Raw genomic sequence first — 16,577 nt, forward strand, 5'->3', positions numbered from 1 at the left:
GTGTTCCGCTACCATGTGCCAACACTGCTCATGTTAGCACAGTAAATCCAGATCCTGGCTCTGCCAAAGATTGTGTCTATTCCCAAATGTTGGCATGTACAGCCAGTTCTTTGAGCCATCGGGGTAACGGTTAATACTAGTAAAATATATTGCTCCTGCCTCTGTATACATTCCACCATTTGAGAATAAGTAAAAGAAAGATGGGAAAAAAAAACCAATCACGATAAATTAATTCCGGTATTAACTTGCATTGGACGGAGGATGTATTAGAAGGATAAAAACTAAAGTAACAATTTCTACTTTAAAAACGGAGAGTCTCCTGTCTAAATGGGTGGTGGTGCATATGCATCAGGCAGGGACTGCCATGGAAGGGGATCAGCTGCTCTATTCAAAAAGTAGGACATCTCAGGAACTGCAACAATGGGCTGGGCTCAGGGTGTATTATTTCTCTTGGTGCTTCAACTTGAGAGGGTGAACCCGGTGGTATGAGGTTTCAAATACTGTCTATATTAGTTCTTCGCGTGCCCACCCCTCACTGTCAACCGGTGTTATCTTGGGAAGGCAACGGGGCATAATTTGTTTTATTTTTGACTGTATTTTAGAGTACCATAGGTTAGAATATGGCGCTGCTAGAATGTGGCTATTCTCAGTAGCAGAAGCAACCAGTTCTTCTGCCAAGGATTGAGACAGTTCTACAGTTCAAAATAAATTAGATAGCATACCTGTTTGCCGCCCTTTTATCACATATAGTGGTTTTAAGCTCAGTGCTAAAAAGACTGGGGCAGGAAGGTATAACCTGCTCCTCCCCTGTCTGAGTATGTGGCAGGGCCTCTTTTCCAAAACACAAAATTGACCCTTGGGTCTGTGTAGTGTGAGCCTAGCTGGAGATAACACACCTACCTAGAAGGCATCCTTTTATAGGACGTTTTCCCTCACCCATTAGAGGTGGGAAGCTTCATCATTAGAGAACCTATACGGGCTACAACCCCCTCTCTGAGAAGGAGGAGCTCAGGGATGTTTTAGTGCAAAATGGAGGTATATACTAAATACCCAATGATGGGCCTGTTTTTACCAGCCAGAGAGATTATCACTCATGAATTCTCCACAACTGTAAAACCAGCTAAAATACACAAGGCTGGCAAAAACGATTGAAGTCTCGCCCAAATGTCTTATGCATTCATAAAGTGGTCCAAAAAGGACAGCTAATGTCAATGGTAAGGTACCGGAACAATAAGGGTAAACACTAATAATTACGCTAAAATAGCAAGCTTACACAAATTGTTTTGTTTCTAAGCACTGGCAAACCGTTCATTGGTACTCATATTGACACTGGCAGAATGAGCGATAAGCAGACCCACCGGAATATTCATCTGAAATTGACAAGTTACATTTATTGTTCTTCTAGAAAAGAAGAAAGTCCTCCGACTGACTCCTTTTTGGCTGAAAGCCTACACCAGTTGTTCTGGTTTTCAACCCTTATTCATTACTCCTAGGTAATCCCAAAACTCCTTCGATGTAAGAATTTATGACATCAAATCATCGTCTGTGATGGCACAACAGTAAAACGCCACAAACTTTGAGTGAAGCAACATGAATGCTGAACAGGATATCTGACTGATCCAACACAATCCAGGCTCCTCTTACAAAGGGCCAGAAACAAGGAGCATTCAGAATGACTTGATCTCAAATTCTATTTCAATAGGGAAAACAAACTATTGAGGAGAGAAAATATTATCTTAGAAGTTATCCATAATAAATGAATTATATCTAAGGGGTTCTTGGATTACGTAGAAGAGGAGGAGCGAAAAATAAATAAGAATTGAAAAACATGACAAATGGTGTAGGATTGCGGCCAAAAAGTAGTGCATTGGAGGACTTTCTTTAGTTTTGGAGAGAGCAACATCTGGATCTGCTTATGTGCGTATCATCACCTATGCAGATGACCCCCAGCTCATGGTGGCACTAAACCACCCAGAGAAGTCATCGTGCACCCTAGGTCCTTGCCTAGAGGCGGTGGCCGAGTGGATGGAACTGTCGTTCCTTAAGCTCAACGACACAAAACCGAGCTTATGCTCCTTGGCAACTCACCTTCCTCCAACCCTACCCTTATCTGGCGGGTCTGCCTCGGCCCTGCTCCAGATCCAAAAGCACAGATCAAGAGCCTTGGCATGTGGCTTGACAGTTCTCTCCGCTTTAACCATCAAGCCACAAAGCTCTCAGCCACCTGCTATGGCCTGATGAGGATGTTACGCGAGATCCTTCCCCTCCTCCCTTTACAGGCAAGAAGGATTATGGTTCAGGCTCCGATTCTTTCTCGCCTCAACTATGGGAATGCCTTGTACCTGGGAGCCCCTCAATTTACCATTCACAAACTTCAGATGATTCAGAACTGCACGGCTCGCCAACTTCTCCAGATTCCCCAGAGGCAATCTGCGAAACTGGCACTAAGGAGCCTGCACTGGCTCCCTATTATGGCCAGGATACAGTTCAAAGCCATGTGCCTGGCTCATAGAGCCATCCGAAAGAACGGTCCGGTCACTACCCATTCCCTCATCACCCCCTATCATCCTTCCAGAAACCTCCGTTCGAGCCTCTCCTATTTGGCCGCCCGATGAAAATCCGAAGAGCCAGATGGGGCGGGCCCTCTTTCTCCATTAATGCCACCAATCTCTGGAATACCCTCCCCTCCAACCTGCGGAAGGAAACTAATCTGCTTGCATTCCACGTACTCCTGAAAACCCATCTCTTCAAGGTATCGTTCTAACGCCAGTGTCACTCCTCCTGCTCCGTCCACAGCGCTGGGAGGCCTCAGGGTAGCCATGCGCTATACAAATACAAATTCATTCTTATGTGCCCTGTGGGGTTGAAGGGCGCTCTTTGACAGCACCCAGAAATCTGTAATTGAACTGTGGACTGCAAATTTGGTAACAGGCGTGCGTATCATAGGGTCCCTAGTGCAAATTCACACATCACCAAGTTACACCCAGATCTCTGCAATGCTTACACTGGCCAACTGGTTATCTTACGTGCCTCAGAAACGCCTTGGCGGCCATGGCAGGTCAATGGCAGCAGCCCTGCAGGCAGCAGACCCATACATGTGCTGGGCGACACCAGTGGCAACCACTGTATGGCATTTACTGAGGTCTGGGATGGAGCAGACATAGGTGTGCAGAGATGAGACAGAGTGGATAATGGCAGCAAGACATTGGCTAAAGCCTTTGAGGGGGGAAACACGTGTGCAGAAGATTCCGAGAGACCAACCTCAGTTTGGGGTTGGCCAAGGTCCTGCAGGGGGGGTGGAATGCAGAAATGTGAGCAATACGAACAGAGAATGCCCTGCAATTATTTGACAATGTGTGAAGCTCTACAGAAAGTGATACAACAGTGCCATCTACTGGCCAGTTATAATGAGGCACTGACTCAAGTTCAGGCAATGTAACCGATAGGTGGAGCCAGAAGTGCCAAGTTAAGCCAGGGGTACTAACCAGGCACTGCCGAGCACTGGCGCACGTGCAGCAGTGACTCAGTGATAAGAGGCTGCCATTTTCTCAGACTCTGGATGGCACAAATACTGTTCCAACAGCATCAGTGAGGTCACAGTCAGAGTAGGACACTGCCTGGCGGCCCAGTGAGGCTGGTTCGGATGCAGCAAAGCCATGGCCGGGAGGTAGGTCAAGGGTCAGCACCAAACCAGGGTGTGCGTGAAGGAGGACTGCCTTGCGCTACCGCTTGGGGATGACCAGGGCACAGCACTGAGCCAGTGGATTCCTAACCTGGGGTGGCAGATCTAAAAGCAGCATTAATGCTTCCAATGGAGTTTATCCCAAATACGCATGTTACCCTCTCCCTGCGCTAGAAACCGACTAATGCATCTGACACACGCACCCATGCGCGCGCACAGACTGGAATCGGTGACCCTCAACAGTACCCGTGCCTCCCCCTTATCATTCTGCAAACACAACCACAGGAAGAAAAAATAGAGGTCTACCCCTCAAATGTCTCCGAGTAAGACAGTACCCAAATTGCACAATTGTACACTACTAGGAGCTCGCCATCCTGCTACCTGCAGAGTACCAGGAGCCCTTGCCCACCTTCCACTCAACTAGGATGGTGCTTAGTCTTATGAGAGAGCGGGGCGCAGCTGCAGTGCCCCCCCTGTACACCCACCTCTCAAGCATACATTTCTATGCGCTCCTTGTGTCCTTTCATGGAGTACTGCACAGTCCTTGGAGCAGCCCAACGCCGCCCATGTTCCTTGCCAGCATTTGGCCAACAGGGCTGGCATTCCAGCCGGGGCGAAGCAGGGTCTAAACTGGGGGGATGGCGCAGGGACAGAAATGGCAGCAGAGGCTACAGTTTCTCTACCACGGGCACCTTGCTCTGCCAGCCTCGTGTCCAGGACTCAACTCGCGTTCCTCTCAGTCCATCATGGCCTCCAGCATCTCGAGGAAGAGCTTGTGCATGGGCACCTTGCCTTCCAGCTTGATGCTGTAGAAGTGGTGCAGCACCTTGCTGGCAGTCTGGCGCAGCAGCGGCAGGGTGAGCAGCAGCTTGCCCGCGCGCCGCGGCTCCTCGGGGTGCTTGCCGCTCTCGTAGTCCAGGAGGGCCTCATGCAGCACGTCACGCAGCTTCTGCACGGCCTCGACGTCCTCGATGTGCACGGAGTCTGGAAAAAGCAAAAGACAGGATGAAGAAACTAGCGCGACAGGAGCGGCTGACACAGGCCCGGCCACACCCCCTCACACCTAGAACTGGAAAGAAAAGTTCACTTGCGTGCAACACGAGCACTGGTTTTTCTAGAATATAAGGTGCTCTGTTTTGTTGAGCTTCCTTAAAACTCTTTATTGGGTGATAATGTCTTGTGTGGTTTTGGTGCTCACTCTTAGCGTTGTGATAGCACAAGGTACGTAGATATTATGGTGCTTCGGGGAGGGGGAAATCACCTGTGCCCCCTAAGTGTGATCCCAAGGGATCTGAATTCTAGATTAGACGATGCCCGAGCACTCATACATCAATAAAGCTGTTGCTCATTACAACATATATATCCATAATGCATTTCAAGTTTTGGTTTCTTGTGATTTTATTTTCTTCTTTTGATTGTTCCAGCCAACACGTGTTTCGTCGTCTGGGAGTGAACCCTCGGCTTCCTCAGGGCTGTCACGTAGCAAGTTATTTCTGTAAACCTCTGTGCCGGTTGTAATTCCGTCCTGGTCAGTAGGGATAAGAAAGTATAAACTGGTATTCCAGGTTGTGCCCGTATTTCCATGTAAGATCTGACATCCACATCAATCCGCATGATGTCCAGTAAGTGAAGAAACCACAGACATTGAACACGGCTCTATATGTGGCCATTGTGTCACACACACTTGCTATACGTACAGCCATGTTTGATGCGGTTCGCGTCCATGCTGGAAAGCAGGATTTAAGGGCAACAAATTCAATGTCTGTTTCTTCACTTACTGGACACACGCGGATTGATGTGGATGTCAGATCTTACTTGGAAATAAGGACACAACCTGGAATACCAGTTTATACTTTATCTTATCCTTTAATGACTGGGACGGAATTACAACCGGCACAGAGGTTGACAGAAATAACTTGCTATGTGACAGCCCTGAGGAAGTCGAGGGTTCACTCCCGGACGACGAAACACGTGTTGGCTGGAACAATCAAAAGAAGAAAATAAAATCATAAGAAACCAAAACTTGAAATGCATTATGGATATGTATGTTGTAATGAGCAACAGCTTTATTGCTGTATGAGTGCTCGGGCATTGTTTAATCTGTTGAGCTTCCTTTCCGCCTCATTGAAAGTCCTGAAAGATTCTAAGGAGAAAATTCCAGAAGAATCTAAAGAAGGAATCTCAGAAGAGTCTGAAGAATGAACACTGTGATACCTTATCTGAGCCAACAGGATCATAAATTGCTAATTACTTTTTATGGAATCCTGTCTGCCCTCAACTCTCTAAAAAGGCCTACTCCCGACACTCGCTTTACTTACAAGACAGACAGTCCTGCCTCATGAACCCACTTTAACTGCCTGCCTACTTGATAGCCCCCCAAAAATATGAAGTTCTCTTTTAATAAATAACTGCCCTGCACATTTTATATCCCTCAAAAATATGAAGTTCTCTTTTACTAAATATGATCTTAAGCAAAACTGCACTCCATTTCAAAACATCACGATTCACAAAAACCTCACATGTAGCCTCTGAGGGAACGCTCTCGGGACACAAAATACCCTTGCCACTGAAATAAGATTTGCTCCCTCACTTAAAACATAGTCACTCGACACACTAAAATGGTTGGAAATCTGCATAGCTGAAGACGTTTATTCTGTTCAAATTTCAGTGGCATTTTATTCTATGGTATGTCTTCGGTGTAACCTTCTCTCCCTATGGGGTGGAGTAAACACCAAGGACCGCATTATACAAAGCTCCCAAAGATCTAAACAAGTGTGTGCGCCAGCTTTTTGCACTCCAGAGCACTTTGGTATTATGGAATTAGCTCAACCCACTTGTTTGTCCCCTTCTGTTATATAGATTGCACCAGAGTTAAATGTGCCTTGACGAAAGCCTGAAAGGACGTGGTTCTATGCAAATGATTGAATCCTATGCCTTTACCCACACACCATATTAAACAACACAAGGGAAAGAGGCCACCAAGAGGTCCAGACTGTATGACACAATGTGGCACATTAAGTGGGTGCACAGTCAATGCGCCTTTTTCCCCCTCAGGGCACAGCCGGTCAGTAGTCACCAGAGAACCAGCACAGGCACGGTCAGCACCTACAGCACATGCTTTGGAGTGCGCCCTGTCCGTAGTGCGGCCCCAAATAATCTTTTTAAGAGCTATGTTTAAAAAAAAAAAAAATCAAACAGTCTTTATTTTGTCAAACAACTCATGCTTAAAAAAAAGGATCAGGGCCAGGTTAAAGAATCCCCCGAAGAGTTTAGCCTCCACAGATATAAATGAGTGTTGCTAAATCCGGTCTACAGGTTCACCAACCTTATATAAGGTAGACAGAAACTTGAAAATAGTAAATCCCAGTTATTTAAATGAAAGAGAGCTCTGACAACCTTCCAGATTTATTTTTTGTAGTTTATGGAGGCTTTCTTTGGTTATGTTATGTTGACACAGTAAAATAATAGATAATACCACTGATTTCCACAGGATGATACTTTAGCCATTCTATTGGTCTTTTAACTGCTGATATTAATTGTGGGCAAAAAAATCCCTCTTGTACATTTTCACTGTATAGTGAGAGCATTTTTTGCACCTAATTTGCAGAATAACCAGGCATAACATGCAACATTGGTATCATTGACTATTTGGAGCCTGTATGAACCCAATGGTATACGTTTTGTGCTCACAGTAATCAAGAGCAAAAGGCTAGTGGTAACAGTGAAGTCAAAATGAGTAAATCAAAAGTCACCAAATTAATGCAAGGTGTCTTTAGATGCATGAGTATTTTAGATATTTTTACTAGGCTCTGAGCCTTACTGAGGTTTACAGAGGGAGGTGCGCCACCTCGATGTCAGCATTCAATCTCACTGGATACCCGGTGTTCATATAGCTCAGACACTATACACAACACTCAAAGCCGAAACATGAGGAGGCCACAGATCTGATCGTAAATATACAAAGTAGATTCTCTAACTGTCTGACAACTCCATTTATCAATTACGCCTTTTTAAAAAAAATTCTATAGGTGCCAACTGTTGCCAAATTTCATCTGCATGATTTTACGCAAGTACCAGAAACGTTGAGGTGGAAAACAAAAGGCTCGCAGTCTAGGATCCAAGAGACTGGATGGACCAACTTCTACAGCGTCAGTGGCAAATAGGAGTTGTTTTGCTTCATACAGATGGAATTGTTTACTACCTCCCTAAACAAAGAGTTCGTCCTGAGACAGGCCCAGAACACTGGAGACCAGTGCCTTTGGAACAGGGCAACCAAGTAAAGGGAGTGGACATTCCCTTGAAGGTCCCACTGAAAAGACACAAGACCTGCTCCCCTGGCTTCACTGGTGGAGTTATGCCAGACTTCACCCTAAGATCCTAAAAGCAATATATTTTGAAGTACCTAGTGAACACCAGGATCCCACAAAACGTATCAGCCATTTACAATTTGGAGGATCGAATTTGGGAAATCGGGGGTACTGCAGGAGACTAGGAGAAAAGAATTGTGCAGTAATTCCTGCAACCAAGGAGGGCAAAAAGGTCTAATGTAATAGTAAGACAGTGCAAGGGGCACACAATGCTAATAAGTATGGGGATTTCTGCTAGAGGCTTCTAACTGCAGATTCCTCACCGTTTGAACATCTCCAGGCGTCAATCTGCGTCTGGATACTTTTGCATAGCAATTCTACCTCACGCCAACTGATGGCATCGTGTAGCGTTGCTCTTCCTCTTGCTGCTTGCTCCCATGAGGATGTGACGTCAAAACCGGTATACATTATATATGCCACCTGTTCGTGCTGGCATCAGTTCCTTTCTTTCCACGCCAGCCAATGCTGATCAAGCACTTCAATTGTCACTCAACAGATTTTGGACTTTTTCCCTCCAAAAATCTGCTAGTGTGGAGACATAAAATGTTACCAAAACAACCTGCTTTTAAGCCCTGAAAGGACTGTATCTGGCAGGAAATGGCCGTCCATGACCGCAAGGTGAAGCTTGCCATCGTCAAGCTGAGGAAGTCAAAGACCCGTTCCCCATCAAAGTTGAGAGTTCAGTGATCCTAGTCGAAGTTGAGAGCACGTTCCAGAGGTCGTGCTCATGACCAGTCTTCTTCAAACTCAGAAAAGTTGTATATGAGCTATTAAAAACATAAACAATCTAGATAATGGTTGTGTGTGTCACCACTCGCATCATTCAGATTTGTATGATGCACCTGGTACCTCAAGGCCACACAGCCGTTATACCCCAGAAGAGTTGGGGTCCTTCCGAACAGATAGCACCACCGGAACAGCTTCTACAGGCTAAATTCGATATGGACAAAATCTTTGCTGCCACACCAGATTCTACTGTAGCACTTTTGAGCTTCATGGATCCAAAAGGACCTCCAGATGGTTTAAAGTCTGCGGTTTTGTCATTGAAACCAGCTGTGCCCTTCAACCTCGTTCCAAGGCCAGTTTCGAGTTTGGCTCTGGAACCTTTGAGTTCGGATCCAATGACACCTATTGCTCCTTCAATGGCACTGGGAAAAGCGTTACATTTGTTGACATGACTGACACCGTTGCCTTAGACATCAGTGCCAAAATTGTCGTCACCAACACCAGTTAAAGATCTGATTGCTCCCTTTGATTCTGAGACACACATTCCACCAAGAACTAGAATCAGAGCCCGATTATTCTTGGGAGGAGTTTATTTTTGATGAACAGTACCATCCTTGTGAAAAGGGGAGTGTTTTTTATAAGGATTTACAGAATGCTAGTGGTCTGGATACCTCACGAGACACTGGATTTTCTTGCCCAAAATATGTAATGGCTACTGTGGAGACTTCGTGTGCCCAGTTATTACAAGGGCAGCTAAACTCTTGCCCTGATCTTACCCACTCAGGAGGTCAAAACAACACTCCTGGTGGAGGTATTAAACTCAGGACAATTGTCACAAGATACATACACACAAAAAGAAGCTACCCTGAGTCAGTGTCTGATTCTAAGATGGAAAAAGGCACACTATACCTTCTTCTGTGGGGTGCTTGGAATATCAAAAAATTTGAAGGACTGTCCTCACACACCACCAGGTGTCATGCTTCATCATTGGCAGTCCTCGCTCTCTAAATAACTAATTTGATAGAGAGTGGGCCTTCATCTGGAGACAGGTAGGCCCTTTTAAAACTAAGTGGGGCCCGTGAAGAGAAGTGAGTAATTAAAAAATTAATGCAAACTCCAAATGTAATTTATTTATAAGGGGTTTGCTTAATATTAAAAGCTGGAGTGTGGGGACACAGGGGTTTAGTACCCCATCCCCAAGTGCCGTCAACATGTTTCTGCCAAAGTGGTCAAGATGGTCCTGGCATTCATCCGGACGTGATGTGAGGGCTCCTATCTAGTCTCTAAAGACTAAGATATATCCACCAGGTAGGTTGACCTTTGTCAAACTCTACTGTGAAAAGTTGAAACCTGTAAAATAAAGGTTAACAAAGTGTCAAAAAAGGGTTTTAATTCCAAGAGAAAAGAAGAATCAGACTTGCACTATGCAGATAAACATTGTAATGCATGTGGATGTGAACACACGTGTCACTGTAAACGTGGTGCACATGAACAAATACTGTGAGTCCAGCTCACAATCTTACCCCAGGTTAGGGTTTGGGATGTCCCATGGGAAGGGGGGGGATGAGGGACCCCTGTAGTCACACTCTGTAATCAGAGTAGGAGAAATCTTTAGTAAAAAGCAAGTTTTTTTTTTTTACACATTAAGGGCTGTGAATTGTTGCTCTCACACACAGCCATACAAAACCCTGAAAATGAGTTCCATTGGCTGAGAAACTGCATTTTACACCCCACAGAAGAAGGTGAGTGCGCCTTTTTCCATCTTAGAATCAGACACGGACTCAGGGTAGCTTCTTTTTGTGTGTATGTATCTTTATTGGAGGCCAGCTCACCCTGAATACCCCGTAGCCTCTTGTTCCCTCCCCTAGCAATCACTAGGGTTAGTGTGTGTATACAATTGTCACAACAACCTTTATTGCCATTCTATGAAGTTCATATTGATATGCATGTGGGCAACTGGGTAAAACCAGGATCTTGCCCTCCAGTTAATAGGCAAGTAGCAAGATGTCACGACCAGCTCCCGTAGATCTGGATTTTTTGTTACACCGTACTCTGGATAATTTTGTAGTACAGGCATCCATGAGATGTGCTCAATGCTTTAGGATAGGGTGTCAAACAGAATGGAGGCTTTTGCAACAAAAAAAAATTTTCTTCATCTAGCCTTGCCCTCAGGTCGATTAATATATCATGTCTTCCAGAGAGATACTCACATGCCTTATGGGTTAAAGTGTCAGATGTCTAGCTAGTGGTCTCTGACAAGGTTCGCCCAACTCAACAGCATTTAATTTTGGATGGACAGGATGCTGCAACATTTTTGATAAAGTCAGGTTTGGGCACTACTGACCTTCTGGAAAGAGCAGTTGGAACTAGTGTGGTGCTTGGGTACCACCCCTGGATCCGGTCCACAGGGTCTTCCACTGATCACCTATGGACATTCCTTTTGACGGCTCTAGACTCTTAGGAGCAAAAGCGGATTCAGCCCTTGAACGGTTCAAGGAAAGTAAGGCCACTGCCCTTTCTTTGGGCTGACCTCCACCAACAAGGCAGCTTTCCCAGCAACCGTATCCTTTGAGGTTTTTGAACGGGTTATCTGTAAAAGGCAAAAACAGCATTTCTCTCAGCAACAACTCACTTCCTAATCCCTATGGGGACGGTGAGTCAGAGAGCTGGAGGACAACCCTCAGGTTCCAAGTAGCAGAGTTCTACCCAAGTGCCAGTCCCCCTTCTGCAGCCCCCACAAAACCCCTTTAATTTCTCCTTAGCAACATACGGTCTACCGGTTGGAGGTGAGATCATCTTTTACCTCCCTGGATGCATTCAGATCAATGGGTGCTTCAGGTTGTAGAATAAGGTTACTCCCTACCCTTCCTTTCCTATCCTCCAGACATACTACCCACAACACAACAACTTCCGGTGGATCACTTGTCTATATGTCAAGAAAATCATCTAGCTCTCTTAGCCAAGGGACCAACAGCGAGGGTGCCAGTTTAGGCCTTGTCTGGGAATATTCAAATGGTGAGGAGCCTATGGTTAGATAGAGTCTCTACCAGAAAAGACTTAACTGTAGGTAACATGTACATTAGTGGCCAGGCGAGATATAAAACAGCACTGGACATGACCTTGGGAGCCCACCAATAGCAGAATGGATGCGACAAAGGGATTGGTGCTCCATACTGGAGGCTCCATTTCTCTTGCCCACAGAAACATAAAAAGATTTTAGGGCGTTGCTGTAGCCATTTTCAGATTCTTCTAGGAAGCACTTTGGATAGAAATCCAAATTGCACAGTAATTGTATTGTTCACAGCTTCACTATTTTTGCTCAAATGTTTTCTGCAATAATTATTGCTAATGATTATTGTATATAATAGTGGTCTGTTTGATTATTTTGTTGGTATTATCAAGTGCAAATAAGCGGACATAAAAAATTAAAAGAGAAACAGAAAGACCACCATTTCATCACGCAACATACATTGCCAAGGAGTATGCACAAACCCGCTGGCATTCAAATCCTGAGTATATCAGATCCTGGCCTAATAGGAATCTAAGATGAGGATGCCAAAGCCTAGCGCAGTCTGCGATTAGTAGAGTCTCACTTTCTCCTCTCTCTTCGACTCCACTACTTGTTGCAAAAGTCTAATTGCTTCTGGTACCAACACCTTCTAGGCATGCAAGAAGAGGAAGTCTGGTGCCAAACAATACATGCAACCATCATGGTTGTGGGAAACCAACAGCCAGCCTCCTGACATTGGAATATGATGCCAAGACTATCACTTTTAGGGTTTGAGGATTCACATGACTGGCAAAGCATTTAGGTTGTGATCTCTAGCAGAGGGTGACATTCATCAACCATGGGGGCAGGGATGGTGTAGGCCAATTGAATCAGTTGTCTGCAAGGAAGCTGCACAGCAGTGCTAAATGGCCGCTCGCACAGTTGGCACGTACCCGAGTTGGCCAGCGCTAGTGCCTTGAGCATGACAAACTCCTCCTTTTCCAGCTTCATGCTCTTGAACTTTCGGATGAGTTGCAGCACAGCCCCATTCAGATCCAGCATGCCTGCGGTGCGAGAAAAGTCCTCGTCCATCACATAGTCCTCCGCGTACACAATCTCGTCCTCGTACGGCAGTGACCGGTGCGCAACCCCCAACACTAGAATCTCCATCCACACACTCTGCAGAATGCTCATCTGATCCGAGAGGGAGAGAGACGAAAAACCTGGAGGGGAAAAAGCAATGTATGTTGAGAGGGGTAGAGTGGGGGCAAGCTCAACTATACTTATACAAGCACACTGCACGATACAAGCAAGAAAGGCATACTTCCAACAGATTTAAACAAAAGTAGGTAGGTTATGGTTAAGACAGAATCCCAAAAAAGTCAAGTCTATACAGGTGCTGCAAAATAGGACTAAAATCGCCATTAGGTCAGAACTGGATACATTTAAGCACAAGAGTTAAAAATCCACAAATTGTCTAAACTGACTGTAAACTAAAAAATGATCACGCAAGCTCCACAACATTTTGTAGGCATGCACAAAGTAAGTACAGGAAAAGGGTTGTATTAAAAAGCAGCTCATTTGCGATACAAATATATAGATGACTCGGCTAGGGAGGGGTGAAGCAGCACGGGCAGAGAGAGAAGAAATATGGCAGACAAGTTAGGGAGAATCAATAAGAGGGAGAAGACATGAGCGAAAGGGAGCACCATGGAGCATGGGTGGCAAAAGCACAAGGGTGGACGAAAGTAACATATGTCCGGGGTGGAGGAGAGAAGCACATGGGCAGAGAGAGTAGGGGGTAGAAAAGCACAGGAGGGAGAACAGCTGGAAAATTCATCCACTCATGGAATGCTCAAACAAAAAGAAAAAACGTAGTCCCTAAAAGCGAGCAGAGGAAACATAGAATCCTGCCAATCAAAGATGAGTAAAGAGGCTATGCCCCATGACAGGGACAAACACAAGATTGACAAAAAGCCATCAAATAAAAAGTATACAAATGGCAGATTAAGGAAAGCCAACCAATGGTAAGCAATGGGCAGGCTCTACACCTTTGATTGTTCAACCACACAGCTTGTGCTGTCTGGTAGGCTCAACCCAAAAAGTGCTCATGATGAGAGAAACAAGTTCTCCTCGGCTGATATATTCAGAGGCATTGCATATTTTTTTTTTACCTTATTGCGTTAAGACCGTTGTATCCTGGGTTTTTATTTGCTCATAATGGGTAAGGGTTACAGAGACAGGCAGACAAGCTGAAACTCTTGAGTGATCAGTATTCAAAGGCATATAAGCTGGGCTCCTGACTAAGGCTGGAAACCGAGAGCCTGGCTTGATAAACACAAACTCTGCTCATGGTGCAATAGACTAGATCCTTGGGACAAGAAACTTGGAGGAGGGGGAAAAAGCAAAGCGTTTAGGAGGGGTGATGGGCATAAGGCATCAAGTATGCATAATAGAAGCACACAGAGTGCGTGATACAATCGAGCAAGGCGGGCTTCAAATAGATTTAAACAGAGATAGGTTATGGGAAGACCGTCTTTAATAGCCAATTCTACAATCCAGTCTTCAATACAGTGGTGAAGTATGCTAATTCATACCTGCTTCTTTGGGAAGTGTGCCTAACTAAGTTTAAACCGGTACAAAAGGGGGTGGTGATGGACGGAGCATCTGAGCCAATCATACACTCACACCCAGTCAAAAGATCTGGGTTTGATCCATCACCGTTTGTACCACTTTGGCCGCCATAAGTGTGGCAGGGTATGCTCAGACGTGAGTCCCTTGCTCACTTTGCCACTGGATTCAAGCAAGTCGGGCTGAAGACGGCTGTTATGCCAGAAACCGGTCCTCGGAAGCTTGTTTTCGGTTCAGGGAAGACATGGCTTGGCAGTTCGGGCTGGACTGTTCCCATGAGGCACAGGGTCAGACTGATTTGCATATGGCCATGTCTGAACTGGGGTGGCAGAGTGGGCTAAAGAACGGTGATGGATTAAACCCAGATCTTTTGACTGGGTGTGAGTGTTTGTTTGGTTCAGATGCTCCGTCCATCACCCCCCACTTTTGTACCGCTTTGGCTGCCATAAGTGTGGCAGGGTATGCTCAGACGTGAGTCCCTTGCTCACTTTGCCACTGGATTCAAGCAAGCCGGGCTGAAGACGGCTGTAATGCCAGAAACCGGTCCTCTGAAGCTTGTTTCCGGTCCAGGGAAGGCATGGCTTGGCTTGGCAGTTCGGGCTGGACTGTTCCCATGAGGCACAGGGTCAGACTGATTTGCATATGGCCATGTCTGAACTCGGGTGGCAGAGTGGGCTAAAGAACGGTGATGGATTAAACCCAGATCTTTTGACTGGGTGGGAGTGTTTGATTGGTTCAGATGCTCCGTCCATCACCACCCCCTTTTGTACCACCAAGGATCATCTCTTAGGCATTCAAAAATATCTCAAGCAGAAATGGCCAGAATTGTTTTCTGAGAAATTTGCAACCATAGGCGTATGCAACTCTCCAAAGTCTCAGCCTGGGAGTTTCTTCCTAGGCGTGGACCCCCTAAAGATGAAGGCAATGTAAGTATTTGTTCCAGCCGCTTTGTAAATGCAAAGAGCAGTGATCACAACTACGTCTCTTAGTTTTTGCCATCTGTCTGCCTTTCCTGACTAAGAATACATGGAGTTCCCTGGCTCCATCTATCGTGCCCCAGAGTAGCCGTGCCCTAGTATTAGTGTGCTCAAACTAGCAGAGGTCGAAGTGGGCAGGTTTGGAAGATCACAACATGCCCATACTTTTTTGATTTATGAAAAACTGTTTTTCTACTTTATTGTAAAAAGACAACCCTCCCAGTATGGTTAATTCCGATAGTTTAGATGCTTCAGTTGAAGTCATTCAGTGAGTCTCCTGTGCTGTAAAGCCAAAGCAGGGCAGACAGCTAAACAAGCCATCCTGCCAGGGTGCCTGCTTGCTTGAAAGAAATGCAAATATGAGTAACAAGTTAATTCTGCACATTTAAAGGGGAATATGCAAATGTAAAGGATGCATGGGAGCCGGTATTGGCTTTAATTGATTGAATCACTCGAAGCTTTGTGATGACAAAGATGAATAATTTTTGAGTGGTAGTGCACAACGTTAACAATTGAGCTGTGAAATGCTTGCTTTTAATTGTTTTAATATAGCACTTACTACCCATGAGGAGGAGTTAAAGGAACAGTTATGCAAAAGAAATTGCAATCCGTAAAGTCTGAGTATTACTAAAATTTATATTTTGGACACACCATTTTATCTTAAAGCTTTTTGCACATTTTGTAGCAGTCTTATACTGTGTGTAAATAATGTCTTATATTTTCACAGTGCTTTCTGTCACAGGTTGTGACCTCGTACCACTAAAAAAAGCACAAGTCGCTATTTTCTACTGCACTAACCAAGATTTAATTCTGTGGCTCTCTGGTTACACACAGAACAATAGAGTGCATTAACTATTAGAGGTTTCATAATGTTCTATAGTGCATTGCCCACTGAGTTACATCTTTTGAAATTTCTTTTTCATTTAAAATGCACGCTATTTTATATGTAGCCACCTTTTTGTGAAAGACCAAAAACATGTACAGAATAATTTGTTTTATAACCACACCTTCAGGCCCGGACTGGCCGTTGCGGGCACCGGGCAATCCCCCGGTGCGCCGCATAGGTGGGGGGCCGGTTTTGTTACAGGGCCGTTTTTGCAGCCCTGGCAAAGAGCGCGGTCGCACTCCCCAAGGAGGGCCGGCCCAGCACTGTGCCAGGGCCCGTTTTCATTCCCAGTCCGGTCCTGCACACCTTTGACCCCACG

The 16,577-nt window shown here is 45.4% G+C and overlaps 1 protein-coding gene across 2 annotated transcripts in view; it reads right to left on the reverse strand.

The window, feature by feature from the left end:
- Positions 1 to 2,858: 2,858 nt before the first annotated feature.
- The window catches only part of ESRRA (estrogen related receptor alpha), a 179,703-nt gene continuing 165,984 nt past the window's right edge, over positions 2,859 to 16,577 (reverse strand). The window contains exons 6-7 of one of the 2 annotated variants that reach the window (XM_078660508.1): positions 12,718 to 12,987; positions 2,859 to 4,666 (exon numbers count right to left, since the gene is read on the reverse strand). In XM_078660508.1, coding sequence (XP_078516634.1) covers positions 4,419 to 4,666; positions 12,718 to 12,987 — 518 coding nt within the window. In that variant the 3' untranslated portion in view covers positions 2,859 to 4,418. The remainder of the gene's footprint in view (positions 4,667 to 12,717; positions 12,988 to 16,577) is intronic. The other variant, XM_078660507.1, reaches the window with a different exon arrangement.

The sequence above is a fragment of the Lissotriton helveticus genome, chromosome 9 (genome assembly GCF_964261635.1).
Source record: "Lissotriton helveticus chromosome 9, aLisHel1.1, whole genome shotgun sequence".
Taxonomy (NCBI): Eukaryota; Metazoa; Chordata; class Amphibia; order Caudata; family Salamandridae; genus Lissotriton; species Lissotriton helveticus.